This window comes from Amaranthus tricolor, chromosome 4, assembly GCF_026212465.1.
Source record: "Amaranthus tricolor cultivar Red isolate AtriRed21 chromosome 4, ASM2621246v1, whole genome shotgun sequence".
NCBI classification, from domain to species: Eukaryota; Viridiplantae; Streptophyta; class Magnoliopsida; order Caryophyllales; family Amaranthaceae; genus Amaranthus; species Amaranthus tricolor.
In genome coordinates this window covers 32,599,967-32,621,833 of record NC_080050.1, presented here as the reverse complement: position 1 = coordinate 32,621,833, position 21,867 = coordinate 32,599,967, and the positions used below count along the sequence as shown (strand labels likewise).

General features: G+C 35.8%; 3 protein-coding genes across 4 annotated transcripts; all 3 read left to right on the top strand.

Annotated features, from left to right (window-relative positions):
• Positions 1-480: 480 nt before the first annotated feature.
• LOC130809920 (G2/mitotic-specific cyclin-2-like) lies at positions 481-5,769 on the top strand. Its single transcript, XM_057675780.1, has 12 exons — positions 481-808; positions 948-1,029; positions 1,151-1,280; positions 1,400-1,456; positions 1,554-1,599; positions 1,713-1,949; positions 2,049-2,174; positions 3,628-3,717; positions 3,801-4,022; positions 4,121-4,219; positions 4,317-4,495; positions 4,572-5,769. The coding sequence occupies exons 2-12, from the start codon at positions 954-956 to the stop codon at positions 4,738-4,740; spliced, it is 1,431 nt and encodes a 476-aa protein (XP_057531763.1). The 5' UTR covers positions 481-808; positions 948-953; the 3' UTR covers positions 4,741-5,769.
• Positions 5,770-6,176: 407 nt separating this feature from the next.
• On the top strand, positions 6,177-12,604 carry LOC130809919 (BTB/POZ domain-containing protein At2g30600). The gene is made up of 13 exons (XM_057675779.1): positions 6,177-6,352; positions 6,808-7,636; positions 7,921-8,250; positions 8,362-8,589; positions 9,083-9,244; positions 9,591-9,803; positions 9,895-9,942; positions 10,070-10,128; positions 10,653-10,785; positions 10,866-10,940; positions 11,032-11,112; positions 12,004-12,072; positions 12,162-12,604. The coding sequence occupies exons 2-13, from the start codon at positions 6,842-6,844 to the stop codon at positions 12,378-12,380; spliced, it is 2,412 nt and encodes an 803-aa protein (XP_057531762.1). The 5' UTR covers positions 6,177-6,352; positions 6,808-6,841; the 3' UTR covers positions 12,381-12,604.
• Positions 12,605-13,497: 893 nt separating this feature from the next.
• On the top strand, positions 13,498-21,842 carry LOC130811286 (1,4-alpha-glucan-branching enzyme 1, chloroplastic/amyloplastic-like). Of its 2 annotated transcripts, none has more exons than XM_057677521.1 (14): positions 13,498-13,990; positions 15,856-15,972; positions 16,075-16,285; positions 16,721-16,790; positions 16,887-17,156; positions 17,251-18,157; positions 18,310-18,426; positions 18,660-18,722; positions 18,916-19,023; positions 19,786-19,887; positions 20,058-20,125; positions 20,470-20,551; positions 20,696-20,812; positions 21,157-21,842. In XM_057677521.1, the coding sequence occupies exons 1-14, from the start codon at positions 13,925-13,927 to the stop codon at positions 21,685-21,687; spliced, it is 2,829 nt and encodes a 942-aa protein (XP_057533504.1). In that variant the 5' UTR covers positions 13,498-13,924; the 3' UTR covers positions 21,688-21,842. The 2 variants fall into 2 exon arrangements, with proteins under 2 accessions (XP_057533504.1, XP_057533505.1); XM_057677522.1 differs by having other exon boundaries at positions 13,594-13,990; positions 15,889-15,972.
• Positions 21,843-21,867: the final 25 nt, after the last annotated feature.

Below are 21,867 nucleotides of genomic sequence, written 5' to 3'. Positions count from 1 at the left end.
AATAAAACACACAATTAACATGCTGCTATAAATTTAAAGGAGAACGAAAAACGTAATATTTTGTAGGGAGAAATGAAAAGGAATGAAAGCTCGCTTTAAGGAGACATTGGAACTTTTGGAAGAGTGAAATGAGGAAGAAATAGTTTAAACTTGTTCATAATCAAATTAAAAATTTTTGTCATTGACGACGATGACTTTAATTAAAGAAACACTAACTTTTTAAATTTTTTTTACATAAAATGTCTTGAAAATATTATTTTAAAAAATATTGTGAGAATTCATAAATTAAAGTTAGAATAAAATTTACACGTATGACATATATGGGGAGAGAATTGATCCACATTTATAAATATTTTGAAATTTATTTTACTAAAGTCTATAATTCTTTTGAAATTATTTGACTTTTGTGCATTGAAGTGTATGGGAAAAGTGGATCTGAAGAATAATAGATAAGCGAAGGCGTCCATCCATCATTTGGACATTTGAACAAGATAACCGTTGTAGAAAAGGGCACAACCTACATATCAGACGGCTGTGATTTACTAGCCGTTAGTTTCAAAAGAAATTATTCGCCGACAATCGACATAATTAAATCCTCTTCCTCTATATTTTCGTATGGATCTCAATCTTCGTTAACGTTTGTAGAGAAAAAAGAGTGAAGTAGAAAGAGAAAGAAGTAAACCCAATTTCTCATTGATTTCTTCTCTTTTTTCTTTAAAGTCTGAATTAAAGAATCATAATCCAAGTGATTTTATAACGGAAATTGACATTTAATTCTTGAACATCATTTGATTGCTGTTTTTTTAAGGTGGGTGATTTTTAATTTTATCCGTTATTGTTTTAATTATATGTGTTTTGTGGGATATTCATTGATGATGACTATCACTTTTAATTTGATATTTCTCTCTTTTTTACCTCTGATTTCTGGGTGAATTTTGATTTTATAGAACAAAATGAAGACGAAGATAAAGAAAATGGGTGGATTTGACGAGAACAATCTAACTATAAGCAATCAGTCAAATTTTCAAGGTATTTTAACCATTGAAATCTTTCGGAATTTTTACAAGTTTTATTCTTTCAATCAAAACCCTAATTTTGACGATTGGATTTCTTTTCTAACGCTTTTTTCTTGTTTAATCAATCAATGTAGGAGTTTTACAAGGAAGAGGTGGGAATGCGATTCCACCAATTGATCATTGTCGGAGGATACTGAAGGAAATTAATTGCAACATTTTTGAATCTCTACCACCTTATGCTGCCAACAAACGAACTACTTCTGAGTATGTTTTTTCTCAAACCCTAACAATTTTTAATTTATTGCAAGATTTTATCAATTGGGTTTGCTTTAGTTTCTTGTTTGCTGACTTGAATTCTCCCCTTATGTCATCATGCATCACAGGAAAGATGATGAATTTGGAATGATTCCCCAAATTCAGATTCATCGTCCGGTTACTAGGTAGGTTAGTAGTGTGTGTCAAGTGGCTCTATATATTGCAATGTAGATTAATTTTGGTGTATAAATGTCTGATATTTGTGATTTTTTGTCTACTTAGGAAGTATGCTGCTGAGATGGCTCATATGCAGCACTATGTAATAGAGGTGTCTTTCTAAATCAGTTGATGATTTTTTTAATACCATTTTTGGGATCTAATTATTATAGTTGTAATACTTGAAAAGGATACTGAATTGTGGTACTATTTGCGTTGATGTAGGAGATTAAGAAACCAAATTGTATTGAGGTAGATGCAAGGGAGGAGGTAGATGATGATTGTGTCATTGTAGATGTTGATGATCATAACAAGATCACCAATGAAACACCTGTACCAATGTTTGTGCAACATACTGAAGCAATTCTTGACACAATTGATCATAACAAAATCACCAATGGAACACCTGTACCTATGTTTGTGCATCACACTGAAGCGATTCTTGACACAATTGATCATATGGTAGGCTTCGAGTTTTACATTAGAATGTGATCATTACTATTCTATACAATTTGTAGGACTGATTTTAGATTTGTTGGTTTTGTTTGTTAATAATGCTAGGATGAGGAAGCTGAAATGGAGGATATTGACAGCCTAATAATGGATATTGATAGTGGTGACAAGAAGAATCCACTTGCAGTAACGGAGTACGTTGATGACATATATACATATTACAAGAAAGCAGAGGTATTCAGCCTGTTCTATTACTTAATTATTTTAGGTTAAGTATAGCTATACAGTCTAATTGTCTTACAAATTGAAACATACTTTTGATGGAAAACAACTATGTTGTTGGTAAGCTATACAAGTTAGTTTTAGGTTTTTCTCAAATGCGCATTGATTACAGTACGAACGTTCACTATTTTTATGCTTGCAGTTCTATACAAACACAATAAAACACATTTTATGTTAGGAAGAATAGTCATGTTTTGGTTTGACACTTAAATGGATGAGTGTGCATATCTTGAGGATATAAATTGAAATGAAAATATAAAATAGGATGAAAGAGAATAGTTTAAGATGGTTTATGCATGTGCAATCATGGGGTATTAGTGAACCATTAAGGAAGATAGAATGTTGGAACTCAGGAGATTCAAAAAGAGGACGAGAAACCAAACATGACCCAGAGGTCTGGAGTATATGACGAATTAAGACTTGTAGATGATGGTAGAAATTTGAAATGATTGAAAGAAAAATTCATGTGGATGACCAATGGAACTACTCTATTGGTTCATGTAGCCAATCCCTATGTTTGGGATTAAGGCTTTGACATTGTTATTGTTGTGTATTGTCTCATTGGTCTTGGGTGATTCTCTAATCTATGTTGTAATGTGAGAATAGAAAAATTGGACCAAATTAAAGGGCTGCATCAAATCTAACCCAATATCTTGCATGCATAAATATTACAGTAGGTAGAACTAATACAATTATGTTATTATTACAACATTGCACTACCCCTATGCCATGAAGTAAATTCTACTTAGGCTTCCACCTAGTCGGGGTTTGGGGTTCGGATGCACGTAACCTTATATTTGTGAGCTAGTGAATTGATTTGCCTAACTCTTATTATTAGGGATGCACGTAACCTTACGAGTTGTGGCTTTCCTCTGATAAAATATTGCTTCCAGTTACTTGCGGCGAGTAGCTGCTTTTTGGTCATGTAAAAACGACGACTCGTCACGTTCTTCTGACTTATCCTGCTGCTTTGGTTGGCGGGCGACGAGTCGTGGCATGGTTTATTCAAAAGCTATGAACGAACCTTTTCTGTTTTGGCTCTTAGCACTTGTTTCTACACTTGATAGGGGTCTTAGGTCATTTCTGAAGGCCTTTACCCTCTTATCACTCCGTAAAATCTATTATAATCAAGTCATAGAGCAAAAATATACGAGTATGCATCAAAAATCATATGAACTAGTCTTAAATATCATCAAAAAGGAGTATGATTGGTACTAATAAGTGCAAATAATCGCACTTATCATCCTTATTAGTCATTATTGATGACTGAAAATTGGCTGCATAAAATTTAGCACAGTATTATGTACACTGAGATGAATAAATCATGTTGCTAGGAGGAAAAAGGTATAGATTTTGTGCTTATTCTTGATGACTGAAAACGGCTTACTATTATCTTGTGATGCAGAGTGCTAGTTGTGTTCCCCCAAACTACATGGACAAGCAACCTGACATTAATGAGAAGATGAGAGCCATTCTCATCGACTGGCTTATCGAGGTAATGCTAACTGCAATGCACGGCTTAGTTCCTTTAAATCCATATTTTGCGGATCTCTAATTGTCTGATATTTTGAACTACAGGTTCATTACAAGTTTGACCTCATGGATGAGACCTTGTATCTTACCGTCAATTTGATTGATCAGTTTTTAGCTCTTAAGCCGGTGGTGAGAAAGAAGCTCCAACTAGTAGGCGTTACAGCTTTGCTTCTAGCAAGTAAATATGAAGAGGTATCGGTTCCGGTCGTTCAAGATCTGGTTCTCATATCCGACAAGGCTTACAGTCGGAAAGAAGTTCTTGAAATGGTAAAGCTACATATCCTGTTTGGTGCTTTTACGTTTTTTTTATTTTTTATTTTTTATTTTTTATTTATTTTGATATTGATCTTTGACCTGTGCAACAGGAGAAATGGATGATCAACTCGTTGCAATTCAATTTGTCAAATCCCACCCCGTACGTTTTCATGAAGCGGTTTCTTAAAGCAGCCGAGGCAGACAAAAAGGTATATGTATATATTATAAATCTTGCAACTTGCACCTTATGATCTGATCGGATTATGAGACAAATTAGTGATGTTTATTTGGGGGATCATTGACCAGCTTGAACTCATGTCGTTCTTCTTGATCGAGCTTTGCCTGATTGAGTATGAAATGCTGAGGTTCTCTCCGTCTCATTTAGCAGCAGCTGCAGTATTTAGTGCTATGTGTACGCTTGGTGGGTCCAAGCAATGGAATAAGACCTGCGAATGGCACACTGGTTATTCTCAAGAACAGTTAATGTAGGTATCGTTCGACCTGTTGATTTTCTCGAGTTACCTAACTTCAATGACACGTTTTTTTCCCGGTTTGCTTCAGGGAATGTTCACGACTGATGGTCACTTTTCATCAGAAATCCGCGACAGGAAACCACACGGGTGTTCATCGAAAGTACAGCACATCGAAATATGGATGCACAGCAAAACGCGAACCTGCACTTTTTCTATTAGAGACCGTTGGATCTGGTGGTTGGACGTGCATCAGCTAAGAAACATGTCGTTTACTAACTTGATTAATATCGCTCACTGAGGTTGTTTCGCTTCTTGACCATGGTTTTTTAATCATTCTGGATCATTGCTCGATGCTTCAAATTTTTTGCACGATGTTCACTAAGGGTCAATCGGAAACAACCTCTTTGTTATATCAGCCAACTTATGTATCGTATATTATGGTTTGATATAATAAACAAGGGTGTAAGATTGCGCACATACGATATCCCAAACCTGACTTAGGAGGAAGCCACTTAATGGCATTGTTAATAACAATAAGAAAAACTCTTTCTAAAAGTATCTCTACGAATTAAGACGCGCATATGCGCATGACAAGCTTGTAAGTTGTCTCAGCTTATGTACGTATATTATGGTTTGATATTATAAATCTTGTGCTTTAAGTTGTTGATGGTATAAGTTCTGCCTGCTAGAAGCATTTCTTCTATCCTTTATAGCATGGCCAGTTTTCCTGATGAGCCTGCCTTTTTATCCACAATGAAATAGAAGTATGATCTTAGATAAGATGGTTTCATTGTTGATGGTTGAGTTTGGCGTAATTGAAGTTTGGACTGTGCTCTAATATTACTCCTTTTGTTCCTTTCAATTTGTACCATGTATTTTTTTATTAAAATTAGTATAAAAGGAAATTAGATTGAATAGTTAGACAGGAAACAAGTAGATAATAAACCTACACTAATATTAAAACGGATCCACATCATCTTGTACCCATAGCCATCATTCAATTACTAGAATAGTTTGTGCTCTCAAAAACTGTAATTCTTAAACCACCATTATTATTATTATTATTATTATTATTATTATTATTATTAATTAAGTAATAATAAGACTTATACCTCATTATGTATTTTTGTTCCGCTCCTATTGAACAAAATGGATGGCGGATAGAAAAGCACAAAATATATAAACTTTTAATACTTTCTCCAATTTAGAGCAAATATCCTATTTAAAATTCCTACAAATCTCAAGATAAAAAAGAAACTATATTAAAAAGGTCTTTATATTTACAAATCAGAAAGAGACCGTAATAAAAAAGTTTCTTGTATGTACAACTTAAGAAGTAGACCACTACAAAAATGTTCACATGCAGAAATTAAGGGAGAAGTCACAACAAAAATACATTCACATATGTCAAAAATCGTCACGTAAAATAAAAATAAGACAAATAACGTAAATTAATATAAAGGAAATAGGATATTTGTTTTAAAAAAACATTGTTAAAATCTATCCTAGGTGGATACACGCAAGATTCCAACATTTTATTATGTCCTTTCACCTTTGGGTTTTGGCTTTCATCATTATTTGCCACGTTTCTCTGTCATCTAAAAATATCTCACTTCCTTTCAACTTTAGCCACATCTAATTCTTAATAAATTAAATTTTTATTCCTAAAATTATGAATTTGTTTTCTTCAAACTTTTCCAATGTAGCTGTCACTTTCTCCTTTCCTATATATTCTTTCACTTGAACAAAAAATCACCATTTTCCTCATATCTTAATCCATTAATTTGAGCCACTATTTTAAACATCTTGGACATTTTTCCTCATTTTCTGTTTATTTGGATTCTAGGAGGAACTGTGTATGTGAAACTGGTATGTATTGTAATATTTAACCTCTTTATTTCAATTATTAAGATTGAGAATATTTTATTTTATTCTTTATTTAAATATCTTAATGTTATTATGATTTATGCACCACAATCTGATATAGGCTGTTTAAAATTGTTTGTGTTTTTGATTTTAGTTTTGGCATTGTATGATCGTTATTGGGTACAGATATTTTGATTTTTTTGGATAAGAATAGGGTCTATTATGGATGGCAATTTGCAAGAAGTTGACTTTTTTTGGTTTTTATATAGTTGTATTTGAGTTAAGTTGTCTTATAGTATTTTTTTGATAGAAAATTTCTGAGTTTTTCTTTGTGCCGTATTATTTATCATTTATTCTGGTTTAAAAGTATTTCTGGGTTTTCTTTGTGTCAGAATTTATTTCAATTGAAAAAATTTAGCTTATTTCTTATATGTGATTTGTTACTTTGTGTTGTATAGTTGAGTGAGTGTTTTGTGGAGTTTTAAGGTGGATATGATGGAGAAAAAGCAGCACAAGTTCTTGACTGTGGCTCCCTTTGAGTGTGCTTGGCAAAAGGAGTTTAAGTTTAAGGAGGCGGGGCGGGGTTGTGTGGTTTTTGAAGCTTTTGCTCGAAACGATGTGACGGTGGTGTTTAGAGAGCATGTAGGTAGTCAACACTATCATTATAAGACGGATAGTAGTCCACACTACACTATTGTTCTAGGAAGCCATAGGAATAAGAGATTGAGGATTGAGGTTGATGGTAAAGCTGTGGTTGATGTAGAAGGTGTTGGGTTGTGTTCTTCAGCGGCGTTTCAAAGCTATTGGGTAAGTATCTATGATGGTTTTATTTGCATTGGAAATGGAAGGTACCCATTTCAAAATGTGGTTTTTCAATGGCTTGATTCGAATCCGAATTGTAATGTTCAATATGTTGGGTTGAGCAGTTGGGATAAGCATGTTGGGTATAGGAATGTAAATGTGTTGCCTTTGACACAGAACCATATATCCCTATGGAAACAGGTAGATTCTAGAGAGTACAAGGAAGAAGAGGAAGATGAAGAGGATTATGAGGAGTCGATGAGCAATGATAAATGGGGGTTGGCGAATTTTCTTGAGAGTTGGGAGCTTTCTGATGTGCTTTTTATTGTCGGAATGGAGGAACAGCCTGTTCCAGCTCACAAGATCATTTTGGCGGCTGCTGGTAATTTCTCCTTTAGTCCAGATGAAGATATTATCCAACTTCAAGAAGTTGGCTATCCTATCCTGCACGCGTTTCTTCAGTATATCTATAGTGGCCAAACTCGGGTAAGCTATAGAACCATAGAACCAATAGTATGTCTAAAGTCAATAGTTTTTCCATAATTGCATATAGTATGTTCGAGCCATAGAACCATTTCTTATATATAACTCCCTCAGTCCCTTTGAAATCGCTACTGATAGTGACATGTCGTGAAGGAAAATGTTACATTCAGTAGAAAATTCATAGGGATATAGGGAGTAACACCCATAGAAATTGAATGATAAGATATTACATTTTGCACTAAGCTAGGTTTGGGTACTTCTAAAGTTTGTTCTTTCCATTCTTTCAGATTACAGAGGCACAAATTGGGCCTCTTAAGGAGGTTAGCTTGCGGTTTGAGGTCATGCCTTTAGTGAAGCAGTGTGATGATATCATAGAACGCTTTAAAATGAATAAAAAGTTGTTCGATTCTGGCAAGAATGTTGAGATTTGCTACCCAAATTGTCAATCACTTTGTCCCAAAATGTTCCCACATGGAATCCCCATCAATGTGAGTAGACTTAAACGATTCTATTCAACTGGTGCCTACAGTGACATGGAAGTTTATGTTGGGGATCACAGTTTCATTGCTGGTGTCCATAAAATTGTTATCAGTTTATGGAGTGTTCCATTTATGAAGGTTAGTGAAGCTTAATTGATTACTCCATATTTTCTTTGGTAAGCATGATATTTGACTATCTTGTTTCTTTTGTTTGAACTGAATCGACCGTGATCCTAACTTCATTGTCAGATGTTTACTAACGGAATGAGAGAGAGTTCTTCCACAAAAGTTTATTTGAAAGAGGTTTCGCCTGAAGCATTCAAAGTAATGCTGGATTACATGTACAGTGGGGAGCTTACGGAAGATATCAAAAGCAATGACACCTTGTTACTCCATATTCTTTTATTGGCCGACCAATTTGGTATCACACTCCTCCAACAAGAATGCTGCAAGTTGTTGCTAGAATGTCTTTATGAGGTAGCGCTTTTTTCTTTGTTTATTGTATACCGTGGTTTTCATCATTGGAATATAATTAGTTTCTCCCATTACATGAAGTTTTGGTTGCTTGACTTTGACCTATAAGAGCGGAGAAGTGACCTTAGGTTTGGCTCTTCTGAAAAACAAATGAAGAGGCACACCTTCATACAATGAATTATTAGATAGTAATACGTCTATCTATATATTAATGCAGGGATGGCGTCTTCTAATGGGACAAGGTCATACAATAAGCGTTTTTCTAATATAACAACAATCCGTCTTGTATGAGACCGTCTCACGGTGAGACGACCTCAAAACAAGAAGCCCATAAGCTAAAAGTTTCTGTTATTGGGCTATTTAACCCTAGTATGAGGCATGTCTCACGGTGAGACAGTCTCATACTAGAATCTATGATATAACAATTAATGGGCAAGGAACCAGAGTTTTTGGATAGTAAACTAGTTCTGAAGCCAACTGTGAAAATTTCTTGCAGGATTCAGCATGTCAACTACTTCAAGTGATTTCATCAGTTTCATCTTGTAAAGTAATTGAAGAATCTTGCAAGAGGAAAGTCTCAATGCAGTTTGATTATTGTACCACTGCTAGCATGGATTTTACGTCTTTAGATGAAGCCACATTTAAGAGCATTCTTCAGGTGGGTTCTTGTTTTTCAAGAAGCAGAGCACATAAAACTTGCGTATTTTAGTCGCCTAAAGATATATATATGTGTCGATTGAAGTTCAGTTGATTCCTCGATATAGAATCCTAGAGCAGAAAGGCTGTGATGGAGATAATTATGATGGAACTACCAACAGATGGATAAAAGTGAAGTGATAATTTATTTTCAGTGGTGATAAACCCTGACCCCACCATATGAATTTTGGTTCTCCTATTGGATGGCGTCTTCCTTGTTTTCATCGAAATGCATCTGATCTCAGAGTGGCTAGTTAGTCCACAATATTTTGGCATTTTATGGTAATAGGACAATGGCATTTTTGCAGCATCCAGATTTGACGGTAACGTCAGAGGAGAGAGTTCTGAATGCAATTTTGATATGGAGTATGCAAGCAAAAGAATCGTATGGATGGGATGCTGTGGACGGTCTTTTAGATCAATCATCTCCAGAAGTTCTATTTGGCGAGAGGCTTGATTCTTTGAACCGCTTATTGCCACTTGTCCGGTTTCCTCTGATGCCATTGGACCTGCTAGAGAAGGTGTGAACAGATTTTCATGCTTGTTTTCAAACGAGTCCGCACTATCTCTAAATCATATCGATATTGACTATTGCTTTTTTTTTTTTGTCAGTTCGAAAAGTCTACTCTTATGAAGTCAATTCCCGTGTTTTCAAATCTTGTAAGTGATACCTCCTTTTCCCCTCAAATCCAAAGAACAAAGAAAATAAGTGATTTGTGAAAAAACAGTAAAAAATCTACGCTTGTTGGTATCAAAGAAAATTCATCTGTTCTCTGTTAAATTTCAGGTGAAGGAGGCAATAAATTATGCACACTTTTGTATCACATGGACAGAAATTGAACCAAAGTAAGTCTATATGCTTCCCCTTTAATAAATTTCCTAGACTGATTTGTATTTAGTTCCTCCTCCCCACCAATACGGAGACTAGCATTTGGCAACATGCATCAACCCTTCTGTATCAAGAGATACATGACTATTTATAGTGTATGTCGGCATACTTTGCTCGTAAATATATTTGTATGTCAACGACTTTGGCAATATACTTTTAAACCCCTACCCACCTTCTATATAGACATACATCGTCATGTGTAATGTGGCTCAGTGTAACATAATTCGCTAGTTAATTCGCTTTTGAATTCACAATTCCCTCAAAATGACTCTAAAATAGTCCAAAACCGACTATAATGTGCTTTTTTGATTCGTGATTCGCAAGAAGATTAGTGAATCATGTTATTCATGTGACATACTCTGGTGTCTGATACACTATTAAATCTCATTGACTTTGTTTTTTCGGCCAATCACTTGTTGAATAAATATCTTGATCGAATGTTGATTCAAGTCGCGTAACTAATGCTTGTTTACATTTGTAGCCCACGGTTTCACCACCGGCGTTCTAGCTATAAAGAGTTGCAATACATATGTGATGGTGACAGCAATGGAGTTCTGTATTACACAGGCACATCCTATGGGGAACATTGTTGGGTTAATCCAATGCTTTCTAAGGTAAGCTTTTATTTTTGCTCACCCCGCCAATTTCGACCATGCCATCATATAATAATCATTTGGCTAAATTGCGTTTGCAGAAAATTAGTATTAGTGCTAGCAGTCCAATGTCAAGGTTTACAGACCCAAAGGTTCTGGCATCGAGGAGTTACCAGGTAGAACAGAAAGGACAAATAGCTCTTTTATTGCAAAATTTATTTCCGGTTTACAAATGCAGTTGAAACTCGACCTTTTATATTCTTCTAGGGAACCTGTTTTTCTGGATGTCGGTTCGAGGATGGAAGGATTTGCTCATGGTGGATGGTAGATGTTGGTGAAGATCATCAGGTATTGTCTTGGCTTCTTTATTCAATGCCTTATGGTCTGCTTATGGTGACTGTGGTTTCGGTATGTTAAGGCAATGGGTGTTTCCTGTCTAGGCCATGGCAGGGGATAATTTACGCAATGGCATGCCTAGGCCATGGCTAGAGTTATCTGATCCCAAACCTAATAATGTTGAATTTTTATAACATAACATTATAACAAAGAAAAATTGCAGACCTGGCTGAGTTGGTTTAGTACATTTGCAGACCTTATATTAGTATTCTGAATTCACCTTTGTCTTAGGAATGGGGCTTGAGGATGGGTAGTGGTGTTCAAAACAGACTCGATAACCCAATATTTATCCGACCTTATAACCGAACCTGATTTGACTCGACTTCAAAATGAATTTAAATAATGTAAAAATTATGTGGACACAATACCCGAATTTGAACCGACCCAAAATCGACCCGATGACCCGAATGAACACTTCTAGGGCTGGGTGCTGAAGGGCTCATGAGGTTAGAATATGTCATAATGGAACCCTTAAGTCTCAAATCTGAACCTTATGTCTTCTGCTTGATTCTCAGTAAGTTTTAACATAATAGAAAGTGCTTGGATTAGATTTTGGATATTCTCGGGTTTGCAGATGTCCTACAACTTCTACCTCATCTTGAAGACTCGTATTTTTCATGAATGTGAAAATCGAGTCTTAACTTTGAGAAGAATGACATGAAGATTTGAGATTTGTTGGGGCATGTGATGAACATTGAAATCGATTTTTTAGTTGTATATTAGTATTAGAAAGGCCGATAAAGTATAATCTTACTTAGCGTATTAGAAAGGCCGATAAAGTATAATCTTACTTAGCGCCTACTCAATAATGGTTATATGATCAAATCCTAATTTACGTTGCAGCTCATGTGCAACTACTATACATTAAGGCAGGATGGTTCGAGAACATTTGTCAGACACTGGAATCTTCAGGTACCAATGTCATTTTCTTCTTCAATATATTCATAAACGGCATTTAGCTATGCCGAATAAGATAACACGAACATCCGGAACATTTTCAGGGCTCGTTGGATGGGAAGCAATGGACGAATTTAGTGGAGCACAAGAACGATCACAAAATCTGTAAGCCTGGGCAGTTTGCATCATGGCCGGTGACTGGTCCTCAATCACTGCTTCCCTTCAGATTCTTTCGGGTAATGTTGACTGGTCCGACTGCTGATCCGACAGAGCCTTGGAAATTTTGTATTTGTTTCCTCGAACTTTATGGCTATTTCCGCTAGTATTTGAACGTTAACGTATAGAGGATACATATATACGTATTATATACGGAACCTTTAAGATCATAAAATGGTTTTCTACGCTCTCTTGTATAGTAAAGTAGAATTCTAATCAATGGGAAAGCTCCCGTTGTATTTCCACAATTTTTTGCATCATTTGTATAATTGTATTGAATGGAGATAGCATGTACATTTCTTCACTCTGATATTGGTTGGATCCTTAGCTATCCGAGGTTTGTCAAATAATAGTATCGAAATTCGCCTAATTCATGCCATCAAATGTCAGAAACAACATCTTTACTTTTACAAAGATAAGGTTGGTGGAATCTAAAAAGCCGGATAATAACATTGAGATATATCTTAGCTTTCTCTACATTAACCCCTCTTGATTTGTATGGTTTATCTAATCAAAACTAATGAAGAATCTCTTATTCCTATATTTCTTTTGATTTCCGAATAAGGGTATGTCACCACAAGTCAGATTCAAGGGAGAATTGATCTTCTTGTGTATAATAAAAATCGAATTCAAATCATAAATGTAAAATAAAAAGTCTTCAACCACTAGATTACTTAACCTATGATTTTCACTCCTATTTCTAACTTATTTTTACAATGGAGTATCATTTCAACAGAATTTAATTTCAACTTGTAAGAGGTAACTGATAGAGTATATAACATATAACAAATTGTTTTTATGTTTGAAATTCGGCATACAAAGAATAGCATTGATATTAGCAAACCAAGGTTCCAAATCCCTAACTCTTATTTTTCCTTGTGCAATATATTCGTCTGTACAATCGCACTATGATCAGGCAAGGCGTCTTTTGGGATCATTGAATTGATTTCGATTACAAGGTTGGATGAATTTAGAATCATCGAATTGATAGAGTATATAACATATAACAATTTAGTTTTATGTTTGAATTTCAACATACAAAGAATTTCGGTTTTGTGTCCATATTATTTTTTGCATAATTATAAATCATTTATAAAGTAGAATTAAATTGATTTCAAGTATAAAATCGGATAAATATTAAATCATCAAATCTGTTTTAAATACCTTTACTTCAAATACATGTTCATCACAACCAATTGAAAAGAGTGCGTGGAGGATACTCATTCAAAAACCCTGAGTCATGTAAACTGCTTATTGAACTTTTCATTATAAATTGTATTTTATTTAGATGAAAAAATCTAACATTATTAATCAAAATGAAGCAAAATAGGTACTGAGTGTAGGATGAGAAAAATCCAAAAATAGTCGATAGTCATTAGTAATTCATCATCACAGTTCATATGTGACCGAGTCACAAACTGACGGTGTTGGTTGAATTCTGATTTCTGATAATCACATAATTCTTGTCCCACCGTTTCATTTCAAACATTTTCCATCGTTAATTCAATTAAAGATGTAAACTTTTCTCTTTCCTCCTCAATACCCAACTTTTATTTTTTCTTTTCAATGATCATTTTATATCAGATTTTTCATAAATATGGTACGTAAAATCAGTGAAGGTTTTCAAGAAAACTAAGCAGGGGAAATAAAGATGAGCATTTCAGCAAGTCATACCGTTGCAATTCCACTTGGGTCATTGTTACTTTCAGCCAAAAGGGTACTCTATTTCCTAAGATATCTTCATTGTTTGCATTTCTTGGTAGTTTTTTGTATTATTAGTTGTTTTATTTGGTATTTTCTGCTTGAATTTGGGTTAAAGATTGCAACTTTTGTTCAATGGTTTAATTATTTTGCAGTTTTAGTGATTAACATGAATATGGTACGTTTTTTTTTGAATTCAAGGTAGAATGAGGAAAAGGGAGGGCTAGGGGAGAGGACATCGAGAATTGAACTTAGGTTTCTTATAGGGAAATTCGTACGTACTCCAACCGACTCAAGACTCGATTCTCGCATTTTGCTGAAAACTTGTTAATTTACATTGTATTATGATCTAGATTAGGCACTGTTAGTTTTACACTGAATTTTGTTGTTTAAGTTTGCAATTCCTGTTTAAAGATAGCAGCTTTTGTTCAATAGTTTGATGGTTTTGCAGTTTTAGTCGTTAGCTTGAAAATGGTACTTTTGAAAAAGTAGAAGACTTGTTTATTTAATAATTCTATGTAATTACTTTGTATTATCTTTTGAATTTGGCATTGTTAGTTTGTCTTTGGGGATTGAAATGAGAGATGGTTTAATTGTTGATGATATAATGTGCAACTTATCAAATACTCAATTTATGCTTTTGGTTACGTTGGTCTCTTGATATATATTCACACTTCGAGCCTGTGCTCGTTTGAGAGGGCATAATGGATTATACTCCAACACATTTTGTGCCTTCAACCATAAACTTAAACTTTTGGTTGAGCTGATTCCTTACCAAAATTGTAGCTAGAAATTGCAGGGTATTGGTGAGAAACTAAAAATTTACCTACTTTGTTGGGATAAAATTAGGACTCACAAGCTTTAGCTAAAGAGGGTTTGAATTGAATTGGCTACAAAAGAGCAAAGTGTTTTTAGGCTACTTTAAAATTTGATTTTTGGTGCATTGAAAGGCTACACAAACTTAATACTTCAGAATAAAAGGATTGAATTTATGATCATGAACAATGTTGCATGATTCACTAATCTTTTTGCTAATCACGAATTGAAAAAGCAAAATATGGTCGGTTTTGGGATATTTTTTGGGTCATTTTGAGTGAATCGTGGATTCGAATGGCGAATTATGTTACAATGATCATGAATCACATGTCTTGTGCAATTTATTCTGCCACACACTAGTGATTGTCTGAATTTCACCATAAAAGATATCAACATTTTAATATGGGTAATGGAAGTTAAGATGAATGTAAAATGGTTTGTGATGTAAATTAGAGTGATGATTCATGATAGTGATCAGTGGGTTTCCACAAGTATGTTGGCATTCCACAAAACTAATTGGTTTCTTCTTAGGAATTTGTGTTCGCGCATCCCGTTATCTAATCTTTAACTAGGTTTTGAAGCACAAACTAATAAGAAAAGGTAGCAAAGGTTGATGCCAGAATTTGTATACAATTTGTTACGAGAGCTAGAGTCCAGATGTTTGCTGTACACCCTAGCTGTTCTATGAAGATAATGATCTTGCATCATTGAGGCAATTTTTCCATCGGAAAATGAGGTTGATATAGAAGCTTAAACGATCGAGAAAGGCCTTCATTGTATTGCAAAATGTTTAGTGGTTTTTTCTACTCCCTCATCTCGTTAGTCTATCTAGTATCTCAGGACACCAACCTTGCAACCCCCAGAAACCGGGGCCTTGCATAAAAGTCAAAATAGGAGTATCAAGCGAAGAGTTTTACGAGCTTTATAACATTCCTTTCACAACTTTATGCAGATTACCATCGTTTACTTACGGAGTACTAAATATCTATATTTGAAGATTTCATCTTGTTGCATTATGTGAATACCAAAGGAATCCAATTCTTTAGATGATGTTATACTTTACAGGGCTCTGCAAACGATGGTTCATTTTTGACTCAGCCATTGGCACTGAGCTCGAGGTCGAAAACTCTGCAGAGGCGCATTTCTTCGCATTCTAACTTCCACGCCCTTGTATGTCGGGGGGTATGTTTTCATCTCTGCTTGCTCATCAAGTTGGGTCTGAAAATTTCTTATTGTTATTCAAAAATTTGCAAATAGCTAGTAATCTGCCCTGCTTTGTAATAGATGAAGCACTGTTCTTCGATATCAGCTGTTTTGACTGAAAGCAGTAAAACAATGGGAGTTACTGAAGTTGACACCGAGAATTTGGGAATCTTTGATGTGGATCCAAGCTTGGAACCATACAAAGATCATTTTAGATACAGAATGAAGAGATATGTGGATCAAACTCAGCTCATTGAGAAATACGAAGGTGGTCTTGAGGAATTTGCTCAAGGTAATATCATCCGCATTGAAACTATCCCGAGTCCAACTGCCCTTTAGTGTGTACTGCACTGATTTTCAATATAGCTCAAAATATTCGTTTAATGCGTGAACTGCAAATCTTGTATTTGGCCTATGTTACTCGGACTTCATTTTGCTTCACGTACCCGTGTCCGATCCTTGATACTTGGACATTGGTATAGCACTTAGACACTTAATTTAGGCGTAAAATTGAATATTTAGACGTATCCGACACTTGGACATGTACTAGTATCCAACATCAGTACCCGAGTCCAAGTAATATAGTAATTTGGCTATACGTCTGGAAAAAGAGTATCTGATCATGAGTATAACTTAGCAATGGCATGACCATTTGTCGTACTCTAGCTTGGCATGTCGGATACTTACTATACTGCTTTGTCCAAATGCTGGATTTTTTCTTGTCTAGGATATTTAAAATTTGGTTTTAACCGAGAAGAAGGGGGCATTGTGTATCGGGAATGGGCTCCTGCTGCTCAGTAAGTCTGTTATTGGTTTAATTGTTTCATTTTGATTTTTACTGTTAATCCACTTGTTTTTAAATGTTAAATTGTTGACTATTTCACTTGATCTAGAGAGGCGCAGCTAATTGGGGACTTCAATGGTTGGGATGGTACCATGCATAGTATGGAAAAGAACCAGTTTGGTGTTTGGAGCATTAGAATACCAGATTCTGATGGAAAGCCTGCTATTCCTCATAACTCAAGAGTTAAGTTTCGGTTCAAGCATGGAAATGGAGTTTGGGTTGACCGAATTCCGGCTTGGATCAAATATGCTATAGCGGACCCCACAAGATTTGCAGCACCGTATGACGGAGTATACTGGGAGCCTCCTCCTGAAGAAAGGTAATATTAATATTATCTAGATATGCTTGTAGAGTTGAAATTTTCTTTTCTATGCAAGTAAATATCCTAACTTGTTTAATATTGATGATTTTAGCTACCAATTTAAGTATCCTCGTCCTCCGAAACCGAAGGCTCCTCGAATTTACGAGGCCCATGTTGGAATGAGTAGTTCTGAGCCTTGTGTAAATTCTTACCGGGAATTCGCAGATGAAGTTTTGCCTCGTATCAAAGCAAACAATTATAATACAGTACAGTTGATGGCTGTGATGGAGCATTCCTATTATGCTTCTTTCGGGTATCACGTGACAAACTTCTTTGCAGTGAGTAGTAGATCTGGAAACCCCGAGGACCTTAAGTATCTGATTGACAAGGCTCACAGCTTAGGACTACGAGTACTAATGGATGTCGTTCATAGCCATGCCAGCAATAATGTTACCGATGGCTTGAATGGTTTTGACGTTGGTCAAGGTGCACAGGAATCCTATTTCCATACTGGAGATCGTGGCTATCATAAGCTATGGGATAGTAGGTTGTTCAATTATGCAAACTGGGAAGTTCTTCGGTTCCTCTTATCGAATGTGAGGTGGTGGCTTGAAGAGTACAGATTTGACGGGTTTCGTTTTGATGGGGTGACATCCATGCTATATCATCATCATGGAATTAATATGGGGTTTTCTGGAAATTATAATGAGTATTTCAGCGAGGCAACAGATGTTGATGCTGTGGTTTATTTGATGCTAGCCAATCGTTTGATTCACAAAATTTTTCCTGATGTTACGGTAGTCGCAGAAGATGTTTCCGGTATGCCTGGACTTTGTCGTCCTGTTTCCGAAGGGGGAGTTGGATTTGACTATCGCCTGGCTATGGCAATTCCAGACAAGTGGATCGATTATCTAAAGAATAAGAAGGATGAAGAATGGTCGATGAATGAAGTCATGCTTAGTTTGACCAATAGACGATACACCGAGAAGTGTATAGCTTATGCCGAAAGTCATGACCAGGTCTAAGTTCTTTCTTATCATTCTCCAAGAACTAAGACTTGTAACTTTTGATTTTTTGGAGGAGTACACATGTTTGCACTTCTCATGAGTTGTTAACTTGATATCCTGCATTTTTTTCTTATCGGTCACACAATTCTTACTTGTTGCTGCAGGCAATTGTTGGGGATAAGACGGTAGCCTTTTTACTTATGGACCAAGAAATGTATACGGGAATGTCTTGCCTAACGGAAGCATCTCCCGTAGTTGAGAGAGGAATTGCTCTTCATAAGGTTGCTCTCCTTGCTTTTTTACTTAATTTTTCTTATTAGATCACTTCCAATGGTCGTCCACATGAATTCTAGGGGACGTCCCCAAAAGAATTGGAAACTTGAAAGGGTGCAAAGCAATACCCTTTTACTACTCTCGTCCAAGCACGCTTAACGGTGGAATTCTGATGCCATTGAATAAGTGACGGTATAATAGTTATTTTTTAAATTCTAAACATTATTTGTCCAATCTACAGATGATTCATTTAATTACAATGGCCCTAGGTGGGGAAGGCTACCTTAACTTCATGGGTAATGAGGTAAGCGTCTGAGGCGTCTTATCTCCATCACTTTTTCCTTTAAACCCCCGAAAATCTCGGTTTCATTTGGATCTCCGAGAAATATTATGCTTCCTGTTAACAGCGTTATCAGAAGCTTACCATTTTCTTTGAGTATGTTTTTGATAGTGAGTTTCATGATCGGGTTGTAATTTATCTTTCTTTTGGTGATTAGTTTGGCCATCCTGAATGGATCGACTTCCCTAGAGAAGGCAATGGTTGGAGTTACAAAATGTGCAGACGTCAATGGAATCTTCCTGATACAGATCACCTAAGATACAAGGTTTTATAATGCATTCTTGTCATAAAATATATAATCTTACACATTTACTCTTTGTAGTCTCATTTTTGGTGTAGTTGGGCCGAAAGATAGAGACTGTTTTGTTTTTCCCCTCATTTTTTCATTTTTCCTCGGGCTTCCCTTTTCTTTGGGATCTAGCCTATAGAAAAAGCTTGCCTTGCCAAAGTGTGTAACATAATTCGCTAGTTAATTTGCCTTTTGAATTCGTGATTCACTCAAATGACCCTAAAATTACCCAAACCCGACCATAATTTGCTTTTATTGATTATGATTCGCAAGGAGATTAGTGAATCATGAATTCCAAACCCAAGCCATGCCCTTGGAGAGATGGTAGGAGCCACCCTGGCCCTTTATTTATCCTCGAAGGGGCATTTGGTTATTGGTATTATATAATGGTGATGAAAATGAATTTTAGTTTGGATTCTCATAAAATGTGATATGCCATTCCATGGTAATGAAACTCTCACCTTCAAACATGTGTTTTTTCATAATCATTCATTACTTAATACCACCTTTCCAAGCGGTAATGGATAATAATGAATTCTATGAAGAAAAAGAATAGTTAGAGTAGAAAAAGCATGGTCACAACTCATATCTAGTAATTTTTATAGCCAAGTTACATGACATTTCATGACCGTTCACCATTTAATACCAACAAGCAAATGATCAGAAAGCGTTCTAGAATATTCCCGACATATTTACCTATAGATGAATTAGTCATTATATCTTGTTTTCTACTGCCAGTTCCTGAATTTATTCAACGGTGCCATGAATTTGTTGGATGAGAAATTCTCGTTTCTCACTTCATCAAAACAAATTGTCAGCAGTGCAAATGAAGTAGACAAGGTAAGTGTACAAGATTTAATCTGTTCTTTTACTCTTCGCCAGTTCATGTCATTGCAAATCATTATATTACATTGTAGTGAATGTCCACTATGTAAGCAATTTCTTCATTGTCGATGAGTATAACCGAGTTTTTCCTGCACAGTTTACGTCATCAGTTCTCAAATTTTCAGGTTATCGTGTTTGAGAGAGGTGACTTGGTGTTTGTCTTCAACTTCCATCCGGTGAATGCATATGAAGGGTAAACAAATTCTTTTCCAGCTCTCATATCTTGAGGTTCTCTCCAACTTATTATATGGGGGAATAGTGTCACATGATTCATTAATGGACTTGCAAATCGCAAATCAAAAAAAGCGATTTTTGATCGGTTTTGGGATGTTTTTGGACAATTTTAAGCGACTTGCGACGAATTATGTTACTCTGTGCAATAAGAAACATTCAGTTTTATTTTCTTTCCACCTTCCATGGACCCTCACTTTGCACGGACACTTTGTGCACCGGGCTGAACTTTTTCTTACCATTTTGTTACTACAAGGGTAAGGTTGCATGCATTTGATCCCTTAAAGCATTGTCTTCTATTTTCAGATACAAAATTGGGTGTGACCTGCCCGGAAGGTATCGTGTTGCAATCGATAGTGATGCTTTGATGTTCGGTGGAAAAGGAAGGGTAAAGATTACAAAACCCTTTAATTTGAACTTTTTACTGCATAAGTCTTGAAACTAGAAAACTTCACATTCCTTTATCATTCAATTGACCCAATAATCAGGAATCTTTAAATTTATCAAGTGCAAAATTTGTTTTAATTGGTAGGTGGGTCATGATGTTGATCATTTCACAAATCCTGAAGGAATACCAGGGGTCTCGGAGACAAATTTTAACAATCGCCCCAATTCGTTCAAAGTCCTATCTCCGCCTCGTACATGTGTGGTATGTGTCGTGTTAGTCAGTCTCTAACTTCAAAGGATAAAACGGCTCATTAAATCATCTGCATTTCTTGTTTATGTGAAGTTACAATGATGTTGCTACCAAGGGTCAATCGGAAACAACATTTTTGTTATCACTAACAAGGGTAAGGGTACTGTTGTATATATACCGGACAACCCCCAAAACTCCACCGTCGGTTGGCGTTATGGAGTGTTGTTGGAATATGAAGCTTTATGAAGGTTTTTTTTGAAAGTCAATAGAGAACCTAAATCTACAATCATATGTGTACTACATCAATACATGTACACTAAAGTACAACCACTTAACCATATATTTTGGTTCCATAGGCATATTACAGAGTAGAAGACTATCCGGAGTTGAGTGTCTCAACTTCTACTACTGTCGCTGACATTCTAGAAGAGGCAGGTGGAGCTGAGGATGATATGACTGAGCCTGAAGAACATGTTCTAGTGAAAGAAAGTGTCTCATCATCTTCTGCTGCTGAGGTTCTAGAGGACGAGCAAGCAGATGAAGCTGAAGAGGACACCCCTGAGCCTGAAGAATTAACTCTCAAGGAAGAAAGTGTTTCATCGTCCACTGTTGCAGAGGTTCTAAAGGAAGAATCAACTCTCGGGGAAGAAATTGTCTCATTATCCACTGTTGAAGTTCGAGAACAAAAGGAGGCAGTTGAAGCGGAGGATAATAGCCTAAAGCCTGAAGTGCCCGGACCTTCAGAAAAAAGTTCTGAACCAAGCATAGAGAAGGCGGTTGATGACTCAACAATAAATCGTATCTCAGCACGCGACTTTGACATCAGTAAACCCCTTTTGTCACTCATGCACTTTCCATTAGTTCGCGGTTTCCTCTTCTCGGTGTGAAATAATGTAATTCTCTTGTGTTATCAACAAATAAAATTAAGGAATAAATGTGAATCAAGAACCTTAACTTGGTTAATAGAAAATGTCTATCGATTACACAATACGATGATTCTTTAATATGGATTAATAATACAATTCATGACATATCCTAAAAATATTCATCTAATAAAACAACAATAG

Bases quoted from the DNA above. Each gene is read 5' to 3' on its own strand.
- LOC130809920 (XM_057675780.1), top strand. From the start codon at position 954: ATGAAGACGAAGATAAAGAAAATGGGTGGATTTGACGAGAACAATCTA. The intron at 1,600-1,712 runs GTGTCTTTCTAA...GCGTTGATGTAG, and splicing joins TGCAGCACTATGTAATAGAG to GAGATTAAGAAACCAAATTG. The intron at 3,718-3,800 runs GTAATGCTAACT...TTTGAACTACAG, and splicing joins TCATCGACTGGCTTATCGAG to GTTCATTACAAGTTTGACCT.
- LOC130809919 (XM_057675779.1), top strand. From the start codon at position 6,842: ATGATGGAGAAAAAGCAGCACAAGTTCTTGACTGTGGCTCCCTTTGAG. The intron at 8,251-8,361 runs GTTAGTGAAGCT...CTTCATTGTCAG, and splicing joins GGAGTGTTCCATTTATGAAG to ATGTTTACTAACGGAATGAG. The intron at 9,804-9,894 runs GTGTGAACAGAT...TTTTTTTGTCAG, and splicing joins CATTGGACCTGCTAGAGAAG to TTCGAAAAGTCTACTCTTAT.
- LOC130811286 (XM_057677521.1), top strand. From the start codon at position 13,925: ATGAGCATTTCAGCAAGTCATACCGTTGCAATTCCACTTGGGTCATTG. The intron at 13,991-15,855 runs GTACTCTATTTC...TATACTTTACAG, and splicing joins TGTTACTTTCAGCCAAAAGG to GGCTCTGCAAACGATGGTTC. The intron at 20,813-21,156 runs GTATGTGTCGTG...TTGGTTCCATAG, and splicing joins CTCCGCCTCGTACATGTGTG to GCATATTACAGAGTAGAAGA.